Below are 19,854 nucleotides of genomic sequence, written 5' to 3' on the forward strand. Positions count from 1 at the left end.
TGCGAAGAGGAAGGCACACAACAGTTAGTGTAGGGGGGCTGAAGGTATAAATCTAGCCATGGAAAAGTCATGTTATCAGGTGGAAATCTACTAGTGATTGGCTGCTCTTGGTCATATAACTTACTCAGGTGCCTGGCAATTGAATGAAATTCTTTTACCCTCTGATTTTGTGAATATATTTTTGTTTAATGTTTAAAGACTGGATAATACTCTTTTGTGTGATGATGTTTGACATGCTGGTTGAAGTTATTCTTCTATTTTTTTCTTTAAATCACAGATAAAGAGTCAGTCCCGTATAAGCCTAAATCAGAGCACCAAGAGGAAGGTATGTGAATCATTTTCTGTAATATTATACTAGGAATACATTTTTTGCTATAGTATTAAATGCAATTCATAAGGCAAAAACACTGATATTCCATAACATATTCTACTGAAAAGGTATTGAGGTATTCGGTATCATCATTATGTGCATTTAAAGCCAATACATTTTTTTGTTTGGGAGGCTGGAGAATGGTTGGAATCCCTATAGGTTTTTTTTTTTTTATTGTTGTCTATGTCAAGTGATCAGTTTATTAAAAATGAATATTGAAATGTGCGCTTGGGATTCACATCAATCCACAAGAGGGAGGAGTCTAGTAATGGCGCTGGACAGGTGCACGCCGTAGGAGCTCCAGGTCTCCAAGGCCACCTAATTGAGTAGAGCAGTGCCTTCCATACCCCTGCCTGACTTGAACCCCTGTCCTGCACATCCGTCTCAAATTCCCCCTTCTTGGCTTACCTCTCCTTTGTTCCTGTGAACCTGCTTCTACTGTAGATTGGAGAGGAGGCTCTCCTGCATTGGCCCTGCTGGTTTGGCCTGCCCCTTTCTTGAGGGGACATCTGCCGATGTGAGCGCAGAGACCCTGGGGGGTGGAGAATGCCCTGAAGGAGTGTAGAGGCGGTGGAGAAGTGCCCCCCAACCCTCCCTTTTTGGGGTGGAGGGGTTAGATCAGGAGGAGCGTAGGGGGCCATTGGCGTAAGAGGCGGCCATGAATACCTGGCATTTATCCAGAGCCGGTGCTCGGAGGTACTTGGGGATGGCAGATGGAGACATAGGCACTCGGAGAATATCGGTAGAGATCGGCAGAGGCCGAGGACAGCAGAAAATAGCTGAGTGGAGCCAAGTGGAGCCGAGTGGAGCCGAAGTGAGGCCCCCCCAGGGTTTCCCGACCCTGAGGCAGAGAATGAATCACGGATACCTTACGGGGTAGTGCTGTATAGCCCTCCCGTCTGATTAAGGTTTGGAGGAAGGGAGAGGGAAGGAGAGAGGAGGCGAAAAGAAGGGAAGAAGAAAAGGGGGCAAAGAAGAGGGGAAAAGAAAAGAAAAGAAGAAAGGGGAAATGGTGAGTGCTTTTTCTTTTTTATTTATTTAAAAAAAAAAAATTTGGTGTTCCTGTACTTTTTTTTTTTGCTATATACATTGCATGCGTGATAAACCCACATAGACTGCATATACATAACATAGTATATACCGATCAACTAGCAAAGACCTGAATTTTTTTGTGTTACATATACGCTATTTACATATACGCCATATGGAGGAGGAGACATAAAAGTGTAAAGAACTCTCAGGAGATGGTGTAGGTCCATAAAGACTATCAGTAGAAAATAAACGGCAAAGACATTTTTTTTTTGTTTTTTGTTCAAGAAAGCAGAAGAAAAAAGATGAAAATAAGGGGCCTCCCCGAATCTACACAGACTGAGGACCCAACAGAAATAGTAAGGAAAATAGTCAACCCAATTCTCGGTAAAGAAGAAACAAACCCAATAAAAATCGAAAGAGCCCATAGGTTAAAAAGACCAAAGGGAATGCCGGTGGAGAGTCCAAGGGACATAATTGTAAGGTTCGATAACTGGGAAGAAAAAACTAAATATGGGGAAATATGAGGGGTAAGTCCCCAATTAAGTACGGGGAAAGACACTGCAAATTTTTCTGGACCTATCTCAAGAAACTCTAAGGAGAAAGAGGATGTTAAAACTTCTACTGAAGGTGTTGCAAGATCATGAAATTCAATACAATTGGGGTTTTCCCGCATGTTTGATAGGTAGGAAAAATGGACGCACTGTAAAACTTAGGTCTATTGAAGAAACAAAGGATATCTGTAAAAAACTGGAAATCCCTATGCCAGATACTCTAAGAGAGATAACCCCAAGACAAGAAAGAGATATACAAGAAGAAGAGCAGTGGCAGTTGATCCCCAAGATTAAAATATAACCAAAACAATGAAAACAAAATTAATACAATAAAAATGGAAATGTACGGGACATGGGCGGAGGGGAGGGGAGGGATGGGATGGGGAGGGGGGGGGGCAGGAGGATAGAATAAATAAATAAAAGGATACACATATGGGGGAGGGAGATTTGGATACCTGGCAAGTTCCGTAGCCACCTCTCCGATAGTAGGAGAGGTTGAGCACAGTGCCAGATAGAACACCACCTCAGGCTGAGGATAGCAGGGAGGGGGCAAGGGAGGCCCCAAAGAAAGAAATAGAAACCTGATTGAAGACCATGAGGTCTAAACACCAAAAGGGAAGAGGAGGGTGTCGGGAGGGGAGGGAGGAGGAAAGGGGGCCGGAGGGGAGGATGGAGGGGAGGGGATATGGTTTGCAAATTTTCGAGTGTTTTGCTGCCCTTCATGTTCTGATATAGGGGGAGTTCTCCCCGCTTGAGGCCCCCCCTGGGGAGATGAAGAGGAAAAAAGAAATATGAATAGTGTGAAGTTTTTGACATATAATGTAAGAGGTTTAAATTCCCCAGAAAAGAGACATATGGTATTAAGTGAATTGGAAAGATATGCTGCAGAAATAATATTTCTACAAGAGACACATATTGCACAGGATTTAAACATCAAATTATACTCAAAGGCCATCCCAATATGGTATTATAGAGACTCTCCAAGTAGAAGGGCAAAAGGTGTAGCACTAGTGTTCGGGAAAAAGGTCAGTTTCATCTTAGAGGAGAGAAAAGTAGACCCAGAAAGTCGCTTCCTTTTTTTGAAGGGGACCTTACAGGGTATGAAGTACACGCTTGCAAATATATATTGTCCCAATAAATAACCCAAAAAATATTTGAAAGAAATTTTAAACGATTTTATGGAATTTAACCAGGGTTACCTAATATTGGCTGGAGACTTTAACTTTTCCATGGACCATAAACTGGATAGTACGTCTGGTGCACTAGATAAAGAAAATAAACAACTAAGATTGGTAAAGAAAAAATATATAACCATCAATTGGTTGATGTTTGGAGAATTCAACATCCAAGCACAAAAGATACTACTCGGCAGTGTACGACACGTACTCCAGGCTGGATTATATGTTTGTGGAGCATAGAGTCCTGGTGACTGTAACAGAAACCTCAATTGGAATAACATTGATATCGGACCATGCCTCAGTAATGATGAAGATGAAAATGAAAGGGGAAGAACAGGGGAAAGGCCCATGGAGGTAAAACGAAGACTTAATAGAAGATGTAGAAGTAGAAAAGACTGTAATAAATGAAATTGACCAATATTTCTTGCTGAATGAGCCACCAGAATTAACAAAGACAACCATATGGGAAGTTGATCTCTATTGGGGCAAGAAAAAAGGAGTGAGAAAATACTATGGGAAAAATGGTAAAAGAAATATATGAATTAGAACAAAGGCATAACAAGCAAGCAGAAGTCCGTAATCTATCAGGCTTTAATTATAAAAAGAGATCAACTAAAAGATTTAATGGAACAGGAAACAAGAAAGGTATTTAACAGAGTAGTAAACGGGAGCTACAAATAGGGAAATAAACCAGGCAAATACCTTGCAAAAATCTTAAGAAATAAGACTTTAAATTATATAGAAAGGATAAAAAACGAGAGAGGAGAGATGGTATATAAAACAACTGATATCTCAAAGGCCTTTCAAACATACTATAGTGCATTATACTCGATCAGAAACAAAGAGACACAAAAGGAAGAAGAAAAAAGAAAAACTCAAGAATATCTAATAGACGCCAAACTACCAAAAATTCCAGTAGAAAGACTGAAGGAACTAGATGAACCCACAAGATGAAATCAGAAAGGCATTGAAAGAAACACCTGTAGGGAAAAGCCCAGGACCCAACGGCTTTACGATTAAATACTATAAAAAATTTTCAAAATCAATTAATACCAAAAATATGCGACTATCTGAACAAAATAGGGGAAAATGAAGAATTAAGGAGAGAGTCATTACTTGCCCAAATTACAATAATACCCAAAGAGGAGAAGGATAAAACTGTTCTAACTACAGGACTATAGTGTTTTTGAACGCAGATACAAAGTTATACACAAAAATTCTGGCATCGAGACTAAAAACTTTGATGCCAGAATGGGTGAACGCAGACCAAACAGGTACCTGGTAGAGAGGGCAGGGATAATAGTATAAGAACAATGTTAATGCTGCGAAAGGGAAAAAACAGGGGACCCCCATCGCAACTCCTGTCAATTGACGTGGAGAAAGCGTTTTACAGGGTAGACTGAGGATTCATGATGGACACGCTCCAACATCTAGGATTGGGACCTAAAATTATGTGTCACCCTATGGCGATGGTAAGGGTAAACAGAAGTGTGTGGCCACCTTTTGAAATGTTCAACGGAACAAGATAGGGGTACCCGCTCTCGCCACTCCTGTATGTACTATCATTAGAACCACTCCTGGCAACTTTACGGAACAGTGTTGATATAGGAGGGGCGAGAGTGGGAGAGGAGGAACATAAGGTGGTGGCATACGCAGATGATATCTTACTGTATGTAACTAAACCAAGGGTGACATTGCCAAATATAATGAGAGAAATAAAAAAATATGGGGAACTCTCAAACTTTGAGATCAATCCCATAAAAACAGAAATACTAAATATAGGCGTAGAAAAAAAAAGAAGAACTTGCACTACAAAGGGAATTCCCATTCATGTGGGTGGGAAGGGAACTATCATACTTAGGAATTAAGCTGACACCTGCATTAGAGAAGTTATACTTGGCTAATTATATCCCATTACATAATAAGATCAAAACGGAATTTAAGAAAATAACGATGGGACCTTTATCCTGGATGGGAAGGATAAATATGTTAAAAATGGTGATTCTTCCAAAAATAATATATAAGTTCCAAATTATACCAATAGCAATACCACAAAGTTTTTTAGAACAATAAAAACAATGATGCTAAAATATATATGGCAAAATAAAAAGTCGAGAGTAAAATTTGCATCAATCAAACCAAAAAGTTAGAGGGGTTTTTAAACTAGGTGATGGGGGGGGGGGTCCACAGGTAGAGATAGTCAGCGTGGAAGATATTCCAGAGGGTAGTATTGAGGGCATTAGTGGTAGGTTGACCAAAGCACAAAAACACAAGGTAAGTATAGTAGCAAGTCCTAGTTGCAATCTCAAAACACCCAACACGAGGACAATATGCGACCAGTCTAAACTATGTGGCATCTTCACCAATGCCAGGAGCATGGCGGACAAGATGAGTGAACTAGAGATACTGTTGTACGAGGAGGATTTGGATTTTGTGGGAATTTCAAAGACCTGGTTCAACAGCTCTCATGATTGGCTGGCAAACATTCAAGGGTATACCCTTTACCGCAAGGATAGAGAGGGTAAAAAAGGGGGAGGGGTATGCCTATATATCAAGAATAATGTACAAGTGAATGTGAGAGATGACATCACTGAGGGAGCCAGGGAGGAGGTGGAATCCTTATGGGTAGAGCTCCAAAGGGATGAAGCTAAGGGGAAAATAATACTGGGAGTATGCTATAGGCCCCCTAACCTGAGGGAGGAAGTGGAGATAGATCTCCTATCACAATTTGGATTAGCAGCAAGGATGGGAAGTGTTATCATAATGGGGGATTTTAATTATCCAGACATAGACTGGGCGGAGGGAACCGCGCATTCATTTAAGGCTTGCCAGTTCCTTAATGTCTTGCAGGACAATTTTATGGGTCAGATGGCCAATTAGAAATAAAGCATTACTGGATCTACTGATTACCAACAATACAGACCTGATCACGGATGTGGAAATACGGGGCAATTTAGGTAACAGCGATCACAGGTCAATTAGTTTCAGTATAAATCACACAAACAGGAAACATAAAGGGAATACAAAGACACTGAATTTCAAAAGAGCCAACTTCCCTAAACTACAAACCTTGCTAAAAGACATAAATTGGGATAAAATATTAGGAACAAAGAATACGGAGGAGAGATGGGTTTGCTTTGAGAGCATATTAAATAAGGGCATTAGCCAATGTATCCCATTGGGTAATAGATTTAAAAGAGCGAACAAAAGTCCTGGATGGCTTAACTCCAATGCAAAAATGCATATAAAAGCAAAGGAGAAGGCTTTCAAAAAATACAAGGTTGAGGGATCATCCTCAGCATTCAGACATTATAAAGAATGCAACAAGAAATGTAAGGGTGCTTTCACGGCTAAGATAGAACATGAAAGACACATAACGGAGGAGAGCAAAAAAAAATCCCAAGAAATTCTTTAACCACCTCAATACTGGGTACTTCCCAGACCAATTTGCAGCTTTCAGCGCTCTCGCACTTTTAATGACAATTACTCAGTCATGCTACACTGTACCCAAATGAAATTTTTATCATTTTGTTCGCACAAATAGAGCTTTCTTTTGGTGGTATTTATTCGCGACTCCATTTTTTTTTTTTGTGATATAAGCGCAAAAAGAGCAGAAATTTGGAAAAGCAAAGAATATTTTCTTCTTTCTGTTTTAAAAGAAATTCAATAAAATCGAATTTTGTCATAAATTTAAGCCAAAATGTATTCTTCTACATGTTTTTGATAAAAAAAATCCCGTTAAGTGTATAATAATTGGTTCGTGTGATCACGGACATATGTACGCAAATGATCATGTACAGATGTGCGCAGGTGATCACGGACATATGTGTGCAGATAATCATTGGGACATGTGATTTTAGTGGGACATATGTGGGGGACAGCTTTTTTTATTATTTGAGGACATGTGTTTTGGGGATATGTGCTTTGGGGACATGTGTTTTGGAGACATTGTGTGGGGACATGTGTGTTTTACATTATGTGGGGACATGTGTGTGTTTTACATTATATGGGGACATGTGTGTTGACACTAGGTTGGTGATCAGTGAATAAAAAGCTGTAAAAAACAGCTCATACTCACTGATCATCTGCCGGCTGCAGCAATCCCCTCTCCTCTCCTCAGCGACAACTTCCGTGTGAGGATAGGAGAGCTGATTGCCTAGCAACCGGCTGTGTTTACATCACATGACGGCTGTGATTGGACACGGCCGTCATGTGATCAGGAGGGCCAATCACAGAGCCCTCCTGCCGTTCCGAGATGCGCCGTGTCTGGGTGACATGAGCACATCGGGATCACGCCGCTGCGCGGGCACGCGCGCGCATGATCCCGCTCCTTCTGAGGGATGTTCCTGAACGTCCACTCAGAAGGAGAGAGTGCCCACCCGGCCGTTTATGTACATTGGCCGGGTGGGAAGTAGTTAAAGCGGGGGTCCACCCACACTGCCAAAAAAAAAAAATATTAAAAGCCAACAGCTACAAATACTGCAGCTGCTGACTTTTAATACATGGCCACTTACCTGTCCCAGGGTCCAGCGATGTCGGCAGGCGACGTCGAGAACCCGCTCGGTTCTCGGCAGCTGCCGCTGCCATCCTAGGTGAGGGAATCAGGAAGTGAAGCGTTGTGGCTTCACTTCCCAGTTCCCTACTGCGCATGCGCGAGTCGCGCTGCATGTCCCAAGTGGTCCCCGCTCTCTCCTGGGAGCTGTGTGTTTCCCAGGAGACAGCGCGGTGGGGACGGGAAGAGGCGTAGACTCCCATGGGAGTCTATGCCAAAAGTGGGTGCAAATACCTGTCTTAGACAGGTATCTGCACCCCCCTCCCCCTGAAAGGTGCCAAATGTGACACCAGAGGGGGGGAGGGTTCCGAAGAGCGGAAGTTCCATTTTTGTGTGGAACTTCGCTTTAATTATGTAAACAGTAAAAAAGGGAGGACAGACCATATTGGCCCCATAAAGAATGAGGAAGGACATCTGGTTACAAAGGATGGGGAGATGGCGAAGGTATTGAATTTATTCTTCTCCTCAGTCTTCACAAGTGAATCGGGGGGATTCAGTAACCAAAACTGCAGTGTTTATTCTCATGACACAACACAGGAAGCACCTCCATAGTTAACAGAAGACAGAATTAAAATTAGACTGGAGAAACTTAACATTAATAAATCACCAGGACCAGATGGCTTGCATCCGATGGTACTTAGGGAACTCAGTCAAGTGATTGCCAGACCATTGTTCCTAATTTTTTCAGACAGTCTACTGACTGGAATGGTACCAACTAACTGGAAAAAAGCCAATGTAGCACCAATATTTAAAAAGGGCCCAAAATACATCCCTGGGAATTACAGACTAGTTAGCCTAACATCAATAGCATGTAAACTCTTGGAGGGGATGATAAGGGACTATATACAAGATTTTAGTAATAAGAAAGGTATCATTAGCAGTAATCAGCATGGATTCATGAAGAATCATTCTTGCCAAACCAATCTACTAACCTTCTATGAGGAGGTGAGTTGCCATCTAGATAAAGGAAGGCCCGTAGATGTGGTGTATGTGGATTTTGCAAAAGCATTTGACACAGTTCCCCATAAACGTTTACTGTACAAAATAAGGTCCGTTGGCATGGACCATAGGGTGAGTACATGGATTGAAAACTGGCTACAAGGGCGAGTTCAGAGGGTGGTGATAAATGGGGAGTACTCAGAATGGTCAGGGGTGGGTAGTGGGGTTCCCCAGGGTTCTGTGCTGGGACCAATCCTATTTTATTTGTTCATAAATGACCTGGAGGATGGGATAAACAGTTCAATCTCTGTATTTGCTGACGATACTAAGCTAAGCAGGGCAATAACTTCTCCGCAGGATGTGGAAACCTTGCAAAAAGATCTGAACAAATTAATGGGGTGGGCAACTACACAAATGAGGTTCAATGTAGAAAAATGTAAAATAATGCATTTGTGTGGCAAAAATATGAATGCAATCTATACACTGGGGGGAGAACCTATGGGGGAATCTAGGATGGAAAAGGACCTGGGGGTCCTAGTAGATGATATGCTCAGCAATGGCATGCAATGCCAAGCTGCTGCTAACAAAGCAAACAGAATATTGGCATGCATTAAAAAGGGGATCAACTCCAGAGATAAAACGATAATTCTCCCACTCTACAAGACTCTGGTCCGGCCACACCTAGAGTATGCTGTCCAGTTCTGGGCACCAGTCCTCAGGAAGGATGTACAGGAAATGGAGTGAGTACAAAGAAGGGCAACAAAGCTAATAAAGGGTCTGGAGGATCTTAGTTATGAGGAAAGGTTGCGAGCACTGAACTTATTCTCTCTGGAGAAGAGACGCTTGAGAGGGGATATGATTTCAATATACAAATACCGTACTGGTGACCCTACAATAGAAATAAAACTTTTTCGCAAAAGAGAGTTTAACAAGACTCGTGGCCACTCATTAAAATTAAAAAAAGAGGTTTAACCTTAAACTACGTAGAGGGTTCTTTACTGTAAGAGCGGCAAGGATGTGGAATTCCCTTCCACAGGTGGTGGGAATTCCCTTCCACAGGCGGTGGGAATTCCCTTCCACAGGCAGTGGTCTCAGCAGGGAGCATCGATAGCTTCAAGAAACTATTAGATAAGCACCTGAATGACCGCAACATACAGGAATATACAATATAATACTGACACATAATCACACATAGGTTGGACTTGATGGACTTGTGTCTTTTTTCAACCTCACCTACTATGTAACTATATGTAACTATGTAATCACCAGAAAAAGAAAAACACAGAGGTTTAGCAACACCGTATATAAATAGATACTACAAAGCAGTTATTATTTCACGAATGGTAGAATTGGGGAACGAAAAAAGCGAGAAAAAGTGGGTTAAGGTGGAAAACACTTTAAGTAGGACACTACTGCAAAAGAATATATAGGTACCACGGAAGCATAGAACACTAGACATAGAAGCACATGACCTGACTAGAAACATTTTTTAAATATGGGATTTAATTTTTAGACAGGGAAAATGGAAATACAAGTCACCGTTATTCTCACTCACAGGAACAATTTTTTTACTCCAGGGAAGGAGACACTTTTCGGTAGCTGAATGGGAAATACATAATTAAAGGATATTACTGAACAAGGGAAGATAAGAGCATTACAGGATTTAAAGTACATAAATGGGTGGAAGATTAGTGAGTGGGAATATTTGCAATTAAAACATTTGGTAAATACACTACCCCAACCAATTAGAGATGGAAAGAACCTGAATCCACTAGAAAAACTTTGTTGTACAGAAACACCACTAAAACATGGGATATCACAAGTATACAGAATCCTGACAGATCTAGAAGGACATGGGCCGCTCCCTTATATAGGAAAATGGGAAAAAGAAATGGGTATAAAACTGGACGAACAACAAATAGAGAGAATGATAGGAGCAGTATATAACTACGCAACGGACATAAACACAATAGAAATGAACTACAAGTTTTTGGTAAGATGGTACATAACTCCAGAGAAAATTCATAAATACTGACAGGATAGATCCCCACAATGTTGGAGGGAATGTAAACAAATCGGTAAAATAAAACACATCTGGTGGGATTGTCCAAGAATAAAAGATTACTGGCAGGGAATTCAAGATTATACAGGAGAGAAAACTGGTAAAAAGGTATTAACCACTTGCTGTCCGCGCTATAGCTGAAAGACGACTGCAGTGTGGACTTAATTTGCCGGGAGGGCGTCCCTGGACGTCCTCCCATGTTTGAGCGGCCTGCGCGCTCTGTGATCAGCGAGTGAGACTCGATCGATCCCGACCCTTACCATGTGATCAGCTGTCAGCCAATGACAGCTGATCATGTGACCTAAACAGAGCCGGTAATCAGCTATTTTTTCTCCTTATGCTGATAGCGTGAGGAGAAAAAAAAAGAGCCAATCACTGGCGGCTGCGAGAGGGACATCGGTCCCGATCGTGGAGAGGCTTCTGTGCCCACTAGCCTCACCTACCAGTGGCCATTAGCGCCACCTACCAGTGCCTACCAGCGCCACCTACCAGTGCCCACAGTGCCACCCATCAGTGCCCACAGTGCCACCTATCAGTGCCCACAGTGTGTCATCACCAGTGCTGCCTATCAATATCACCTACCAGTGCCACCTACAAGTGCCCATCAGTGCCACCTACAAGTGCCCATCAGTGACGTCTATCAGTGCCACCCATCAGTGCCACTCATCAGTGCCACCCACCAGTGCCACCCAATGCCTTCTTATCAGTGCCCATCAGTGTCGTCTTATCTGTGCCTATCAGTGCCGTCTTATCAGTGCCCATCAGTGTCGTCTTATCTGTGCCTATCAGTGTCGCCTTATCTGTGCCCATCAGTACAGCCCATCAGTGCCCATCACTGCAGCCCATCAGTGCCCATCAGTGCAGCCTCATCAGCAAATATCAATGAAGGAGAAAAATTACCCATTTGCAAAATTTTATAACAAACTATTAAACATGTTTTTTTTTTTCAAAAACTTTTGTCTTTTTTTGTTTGTTTAGCAAAAAATAAAAACCCCAGAGGGGTGAAAAAAATTATAAAAATTTAATTTGGGTACAGTGTAGCATGACCACGCAATTGTCATTCAAAGTGCGACAGTGCTGAAAGCTGAAAATTGGCCTGGTCAGGAGGGGGGTTTAAGTGCCCAGTATGCAAGAGGTTAAACAATCCACAGACGTGTCTGTTTCACGATACAAAAGATACAAAAAAGCACTATAGGAGAACATTGACCCCATTTCTGTTAAATGCTGCAAAAGGGCTAATACCAAAGAAATGGTTATCTGTTGGAAAACCAGATATAAAGGAGTGGTTTGAAAGAGTAGATTAAATCTGAAAATTGAATATTTAAGCAGTAGAGACATAGGGCAGGTAGAAAGATATGACAGTATCTGGGGAAGATAGATAGATTTTAAGGCTTCGGAAAAATGTGCGGAAAGGATGATGGAGGAGGGCAGCAAGGCTTAAAATAGGAGAGACGGGCGATGGCAAACCAGAGTAGGGCGTAGGGAGGGGGAATGGGAGGGAGGAGGGAGAAATGGGTAGGGAAAGTATTGTATTTTGTAAATCATTTAGTTTTTGCCTATTTGTATATGGAAAAAATTAAATAAAGTTTAGAGGAATAGAAAAAAAAAAAAAAAAAGGGGGAAGTTTATACCACGATGATGTGAGACCGTGTAGGAGACAGTGAATGAACGTTAAGCTGAATAGAGTTCTCTGAAGTGGTAAAAAAAAAAAAATGTGCGCTTGAAGGCTGAATGGCAGAGAATTTGCAATAGTACACACCAACAAACAAAAAGCCATGTCTTTTACCTAACTATAAAGACCATTTTGACTCCTCTCATCCATGTTGCTTGTTTATCCAAATCTGGGACAGTTATCTACCCCATTGGAGGAGCAAGCTTTTGTATCACAATAAACTGTTTTCATGATATGCAGTATAATGCAGAACACTCTCCTGTTATTATGCTTGCTCAGTATCTTACCTCACTGATGCCATGGCAAGGGAAGTGGATTTATGATCTTATTGGAACTAGCCTCTGAGAAATCCCCTGACATTGTATGCCAAGATACCCACAGGAAAACACATAAACCAGTTTGAGAACCACTGTATGGAAGTATAAAGTAAGTTAAACTGAAATGATGTGCACCTATGTGTGTTTCAAACATCTAATAATGTGAAAAACCAAAGCTTCACATGATGGACATGGGCATAGGTTCACTTCCCTTTCCCCTCATCTCACTTTATACTTTAGTAAATCAGGCCCAACACCACTTGACCAGACTCCACATTTTAAACTGCCCATAGACATTACAGTCTGGTCAACCTAGCAAGTATAATCCAACTTCTTCTTACAGTCACTCTTTCTTACACAAAAGATGGCTGGTCATATTTGGTAGTGTAGTCGACTTGCCATTTACTCACTATACTTAGATGAAAACACAGACCCTTTAACTAAATTTCCCAGAACTTTCTGGGTTCTTGGACATGCCCAGGGAGTATACTGTAAATTCCTTAGCTTCTCTCCCTCCCTTTCTTCCTCCTCAGCAGCTCATAGATGATGTGGCAGAGGTAGCTGGAAAAGTGATCTGCAGCCAGGTGACAGACTCTCCACAGTAAGAACCGGCATGTGGCCAGGCAGGAGCTTAATAGCACACAGCTTCTCCAGAATAGGCAACTACTCTGGGGTTAACCTCCCTGATTGCTACCAGAGTACTCTTGTTCTAGTGGGGTGGCCTTTCTCCCTTGGCTTTTTTGCATGTTTTTTGCCACCCTGAAGCTGTTTTGCATTATTTTATTATTCTGCAGTGTATGCATGTTTTCTGCCATCCTGACCATGTTCTCCATTATTTCTTCTAACTTTTGCACATGTTTAATAAACTGCAGGTTACAGCTACTCCTTGTCTGAAGATTTGGCTGATTACTTTTTCTGTTAAATTAGCATCAGCTGACATAAGATCACAATCTTTTTCTTTTGGTATCGTTAGCCTAAATAGGGTCAAACTTATGGACAAATGATTATGATTAAGGCCTATACAGCTGAAACGCATCACTTTTTGCTGTAGGAATTGATTTTTATGTCTTGATGGATGTTCAAGTACAAAATTTTATTTCAGGATAACTTGGTACCAGACTTTTACTTTCTAAATGAACAAAGCATCTGGGTGTTGCAAGTTAGAAAAGCTATTTATGGCACAACTGCTAATTAGGAATACACAAAATTTATGTAAAAGTATTGATACAGTCACCTATTGAACTGTCCTCAGAATCGAGATGGAGGTTATTTGTAATTGTAAAAACTGCAAATTTGCAAGATTAAAAGTTTGTAATTACGAGAGCAGCATGAGCTTTTTAGAGCCAAAAATAATGAGATAGATAATAAACACATAGATAGATAGATAGATAGATAGATAGATAGATAGATAGATAGATAGATAGATAGATAGATAGATAGATAGATAGATAGATAGATATTGATGTCAGATTGATATCCTATACAACTGATGACTGGTGACTGTCATCTCATGTGAGTACTTTTACGCGTATCCTTAGACATAACTTTATTATTGGTTGGAGTAGAAAGCAGTTAGAACCCCTGTCAGGATTTTCTTATGCCTTCCATTGGGGAAATTTCCCCTCAACTTACTGTAGTGCAGAAACAAGAAGTTAGAGGAAAACACTCAAAAGTGAGAACCAAACCCTTCTTACAAGATTTCCGCTGTATTCCTTTCTGGTGGCAACTGTAAAGTTTTAGATTTCCCATTACTTTTTGTCAGTTACAATGGACATCGATACATACAGTATCTCACAAAAGTGAGTACACTCCTCACATTTTTGTAATTATTTTATTATATCTTTTCATGTGACAACACTGAAGAAATGATACTTTGCTACAATGTAAAGTAGGGAGTGTACAGCTTGTATAACAGTGTAAATTTGCTGTCCCCTCAAAATAACTTAACACACAGCCATTCATGTCTAAACCACTGGCAACAAAAGTGAGTACACCCCTGAGTGAAAATGTTCAAATTGGGCCCAAAGTGACAATATTTTGTGTGGCCACCATTATTTTCCAGCACTGCCTTAACCCTCTTGGGCATGGAGTTCACCAGAGCTTCACAGGCTGCCACTGGAGTCCTCTTCCACTCCTCCATAATGACATCACGGAGCTGGTGGATGTTAGAGACCTTGCGCTCTTCCACCTTCTGTTTGAGGATGCGCCACAGATGCTCAATAGGGTTTAGGTCTGGAGGCATGCTTGGTCAGTCCACCACCTTTACCCTCAGTTTCTTTAACAACGCAGTGGTCATCTTGGAGGTGTGTTTGGGGTCATTATCATGTTGAAATTCTGCCCTGCAGCCTAGTCTCTGAAGGGAGGCGATCATGCTCTGCTTCAGTATGTCACAGTACATGTTGGCATTCATGGTTCCCTCAATAAACTGTAGCTCCTCAGTTCCAGCAGCACTCATGCAGCCCCAGACCATGACACTCCCACCACCATGCTTGACTGTAGGCAAGACACATTTGTCTTTGTACTCCTTACCTGGTTGCCGTGACACACGCTTGACACCATCTGAACCAAATAAGTTCATCTTGGTCTCATCAGACCACAGGACATGGTTCCAGTAATCCATGTCCTTAGTCTGCTTGTCTTCAGCAAACTGTTTGTGGGCTTTCTTGTGCATCATCTTTAGAAGAGGCTTCCTTCTGGGACAACAGCCATGCAGAACAATTAAATGCAGTGTGCGGCGTATGGTCTGAGCACTGACAGGCTGACCCCCCACCCCTTCAACCTGTGCAGCAATGCTGGCAGCACTCAAATGTCTATTTCCAAAAGACAACCTCTGAATATGATGCTGAGCATGTGCACTCAACTTCTTTGTTTGACCATGGTGAGGCCTGTTCTGAGTAGAACCTGTCCTGTTAAACCGCTGTATGGTCTTGGCCACCGTGCCGCAGCTCAGTTTCGGGGTCTTGGCAATCTTCTTATAGCCTAGGCCATCTTTATGTAGAGCAACAATTCTTTTTTTCAGATCCTCAGAGAGTTCTTTGCCATGAGGTACCATATTGAACTTTCAGTGACCAGTATGAGAGAGTGAGGGCAATAACTTCAAATTTAACACACCCACTCCCCATTCACACCTGAGACTTTGTAACACTAACGAGTTACATGAAACCAGGGAGGGAAAATAGCTAATTGGGCCCAATTTGGACATTTTCACTTAGGGGTGTACTAACTTTTGTTGCCAGCGGTTTAGACATTAATTGCTGTGTGTTGAGTTATTTTGAGGGGACAGCAAATTTACACTGTTATACAAGCTGTGCACTCACTACTTTACATTGTAGCAAAGTGTCATTTCTTCAGTGTTGTCACATGAAAAGATATATAAAATATTTACAAAAATATGAGGGGTGTACTCACTTTTGTGAGATACTGTATAGAGACAATGAATAGTAATAAACATTTGGCAAAGATTACTAAAAACAAACAAAAAATAATAATTTTGCTTAATATTTTTTAAGTCATATTAAAACAGATTGCAAAAAATATATATTTTAAATTGAATCTCTATTTCATAATCTATTTATTGCTTGTATTATGTTTAAGGCATATGTGCTTTACCTAGCTTCATCCATTTATCTGACTGGTGGTATGACAATTCTCTGCCTATTTCTAGCAAGTTATCTACCTACTGCAATTTTAACAAATTGAAATATATTTTACAGCCTGACAATATATGCAGATGCTGAACTATTTATATGTATATTAGCTTTAGGCTAACTTTAAGTACTTTGGAATTCTCTTGTTTTATTTAATAGCTTTCACTGTCATTTATACAGATGTTAGTGTACACATTTGTTGCATAGCATTTTATTTGAGAAGGGGACTGGCTTTAGCTAATATTTTTAAACTAAACTTTAGCTAGTACAAAAAATAACCAGTTAAACTAAATAGTGAAAGTGATTGTTATGGCTGAAGGTTTTTTTCCTCCTTTTTTCCTTCATGTGCTGCTGTAAGCTAAGTTCCGGCTCCGTCTGTCGGCTCTCTTGGCTTGCTGCCCATCGTCTTCCATTCACTGTTTTTTTGTCGGCTTACTCCCAGGCATACTGTGGCTGTACCTCTCGGAATACTTCCACCCGCCACTCGCCATGTGTATTGTGTCAGATTACTTTCGGCTTTGGGGTCTCTACTGGCTTCCTTTTTGGTCCGCTTCTGGGTTCCTCATTGGCTCAAGTAAGCATAGATATTGATCAGTGCACTATTCCACTGTTACCCCCCATTATTACCATCCATGTTGGGGTAGCTCGGTCAGTGAAGGAGAGAGGGGGAGAGAGGGGGCTAGTGTGTACCCGCCAGTGTGAGCTGGGGAGCCAGTGAGCCAGTGTGAGCCTGTCAAACTGCCAGTGTGTGCCTGCCAGGATGACACGAAGGAATAAGAAAGATATGGGGAGTGCTGATCATTCCATTAATGATCTGCACTGCTCTGAGGGGGACATTCCTTCCATTAATGGGTGTCCCCCTCATAGCAGTGCAGATAAGAACCCCCAGAGCTCCATGAAGGACAAGCCTCAAGACATTACCGCTCAGCTTGTGAAATTTGCCCATGTTCCCACTATGGCTGAAGGTGACCCTCACCCTGTAACTTCCAACTTGATGCAAGGACTAGCCATGGAGGGAGCTTCTGTTGGACCAGCCACAGTGGAAGGAGAGGCAGCCTGGAATCAGACGGACAACACAGTGAGTAATGCTGCTTCAGAAAATGACCTGCATAACACATCTCTCAAATCCTCAAATACATTAAACACCTCAAATAGTCCAAATACAGAGCATGCAACTACGTACGTTAGCAGATATAATGAAGACTATTAATACATGCAATAGCGCTGTGAATATTCTTTCTCGCAATCTTGAGAGAATGAGGGAAAATTTAAGTCAAATTAGACAAGATATGCACACCTTCAAAGAGAGAATGTCAGCAGCGGTGGAAAGAATAAGTACACATTTGAAGATTCCTTACAAATAGTTATGAATTCTAATAAAAAGACTACACAACAACTATCCATATAGGACACTCGTTTGGAAGATTTGGAGAACTGTCTCCAACGGAATAATGTTAGGATAGTCGGCCTTCCTGAGCGGGCACATAGAGTCCCTGTCAGACCTCTGCCCTCTGGAGGGACATCAAGATCAAGGACTTTTATTCTGAAAATGATGAATTATAAAGATAGAGACATAATTTTGAAGAGAGCCGGACAACTCCCAGACATACGAGTGGATGGCTCAAAGATAAACTTTTTTCCTGATTTTTCAGCAGCTGTGCAGGGTCAGAGGGCAGGATTCATGGAGGTGAAGCAGCGATTGAGGCAGATGGGATTGTCCTATTCTATATTATTTCCAGCTAGACTAAGAGTAATGGTGCAGGAGAATTATAAGTGGCCAAACTAACCCCCCAAGACAGTTTGACTCTTTTTTTGATTTTTTTCTTTCTTCTTCTAGGGGAGGCCTGATTTGAGATTCAGGGGGAAAAAAAGGGGGAAAAAAAGCAGGGAGGATAGAGAGAACTCTATTTTTGAGATCCTGTTGTTCATTCAGCCCTTATGAATTTACTCATGTTTTATTATGTTAGATTTGTCTGTTTGTTTGTGTCTGTCCTGTGTGTTGGTTTCTGTACACCTCTTGGCAGATATTGGTTTCTCTTCCTCTCCCTCTTGCTTTCCCTCTCCTTCTCTCTCCCTTCTCCCTGTTCTAACCCTCATTTTCCCCTGCTTGGGTTTGGGGGGTGCTGGACATTGTGGAGACTAGATTGGGGGGAGGGATGAGGAAGATATGGATTAAATTGACAAATCTTAAAAATAATGATATATGTTGCAGCTGTTTTTTTTTCCTTGCTTAGTTTATATACTAATAGACTTGTATGGCCTATCTGAATGAAGTACTAGTTTCATAGAATGTTAGAGGTCTTGGTAACCCCTCTAAGAGGCAAGCAGTCTTTAACTCATTGAAGAGATTTTCTCCTTCAATAATCTGTCTTCAGGAAACCCATTTAATCCCTGATACCTTGCATTATTTAACGAGGAATCAGTATAATACTCAATACCACTCTACATATACATCATACTCCAGAGAAGTTTCTATACTTATATCTAATAGAATGGATTTCCAGTGTAGACAGGTTAAGAAAGACAGTAAAGGCCGTTTTATTTTTTTGTATTGTACAGTGTTATGGTAACCATATGTGATTGCGATTATTTCTATTCCCCCGCCTTATTCTTTGGAAATATTTAGGGAATTCATTTGGTTTGCATCTGATAAACCAGCTAGTCCATGGTTATTAATAGGGGATTTCAACAATTATATGGCCCCCTCATTAGATAAATTTCACTTACCAGACAAGCAAACTCCACCAGGGACTATGGCTATCGCTAGATATATAGCTGAGATGGGGCTGATAGATCTCTGGAGACAGCGCAATCCAACAAGTAGACAATTCTCATGTTTCTCTAATATCTTTTTATTATTATTATTATACAGGATTTATATAGTGCCAACGCAGTGCTTTACAATATAAAAGGGAGACAATACAGTTATAATACAATAAAATACAAGAGGATTAAGAGGGCCCTGCTCAGAAGAGTTTACAATCTCATAGGGTGGGGCAGGTGGTACAAAAGGTTGTAACTGTGGGGAATGAGCTGATGGAAGTGGTAAAAGATTAGTTGGAGACGTAATAGGCTTTCCTGCAGAGATGAGTTTTCAGGGATCGCCTGAAGGTAGCAAGAGTAGGGGAAACCCGGACAGGTGGAGGTAGCGAGTTCCAGAGGATGGGAGAAGCTCTGGTGAAATCCTGGAGACGAGCATGGGAGGAGGAAATGAGAGAGCTTGAGAGTAGGAGGTCTTGAGAAGAGCGCAGAGGACAATTTGGGTTATATTTGGAGACAAGCTTGGTGATGTAGCTCGGGGCAGAGTTGTGAATGGCTTTGTATGTTGTGGTTAGTATTTTGAATTTAATTCGCTGGGTGAATGGGAGCCAGTGTAGGGATTGGAGGAGAGGGTTGGCAGGCACATTTAGAAATGTTATGGAGGTGAATTCTACAAACTTTTCACAACGATTGGACTTGAGGCTGAAATGACAAGTCAGAGTATAGGATTACACCTAGTACCCTGGCGTGAGGGGAGTGACTGATAGTTGCATT

The 19,854-nt window shown here is 41.4% G+C and overlaps 1 protein-coding gene across 2 annotated transcripts in view; it reads left to right on the forward strand.

Moving 5' to 3' along the window:
- The window catches only part of RASGEF1B (RasGEF domain family member 1B), a 578,310-nt gene that overhangs the window by 124,071 nt on the left and 434,385 nt on the right, over window positions 1-19,854 (forward strand). For both annotated transcript variants that reach the window (XM_073597917.1, XM_073597921.1), the window contains exon 2: window positions 278-325. In XM_073597917.1, the coding sequence (XP_073454018.1) occupies window positions 278-325 (48 nt within the window). The remainder of the gene's footprint in view (window positions 1-277; window positions 326-19,854) is intronic.

The sequence above is a fragment of the Aquarana catesbeiana genome, linkage group LG01 (genome assembly GCF_042186555.1).
Source record: "Aquarana catesbeiana isolate 2022-GZ linkage group LG01, ASM4218655v1, whole genome shotgun sequence".
NCBI lineage: Eukaryota > Metazoa > Chordata > Amphibia > Anura > Ranidae > Aquarana > Aquarana catesbeiana.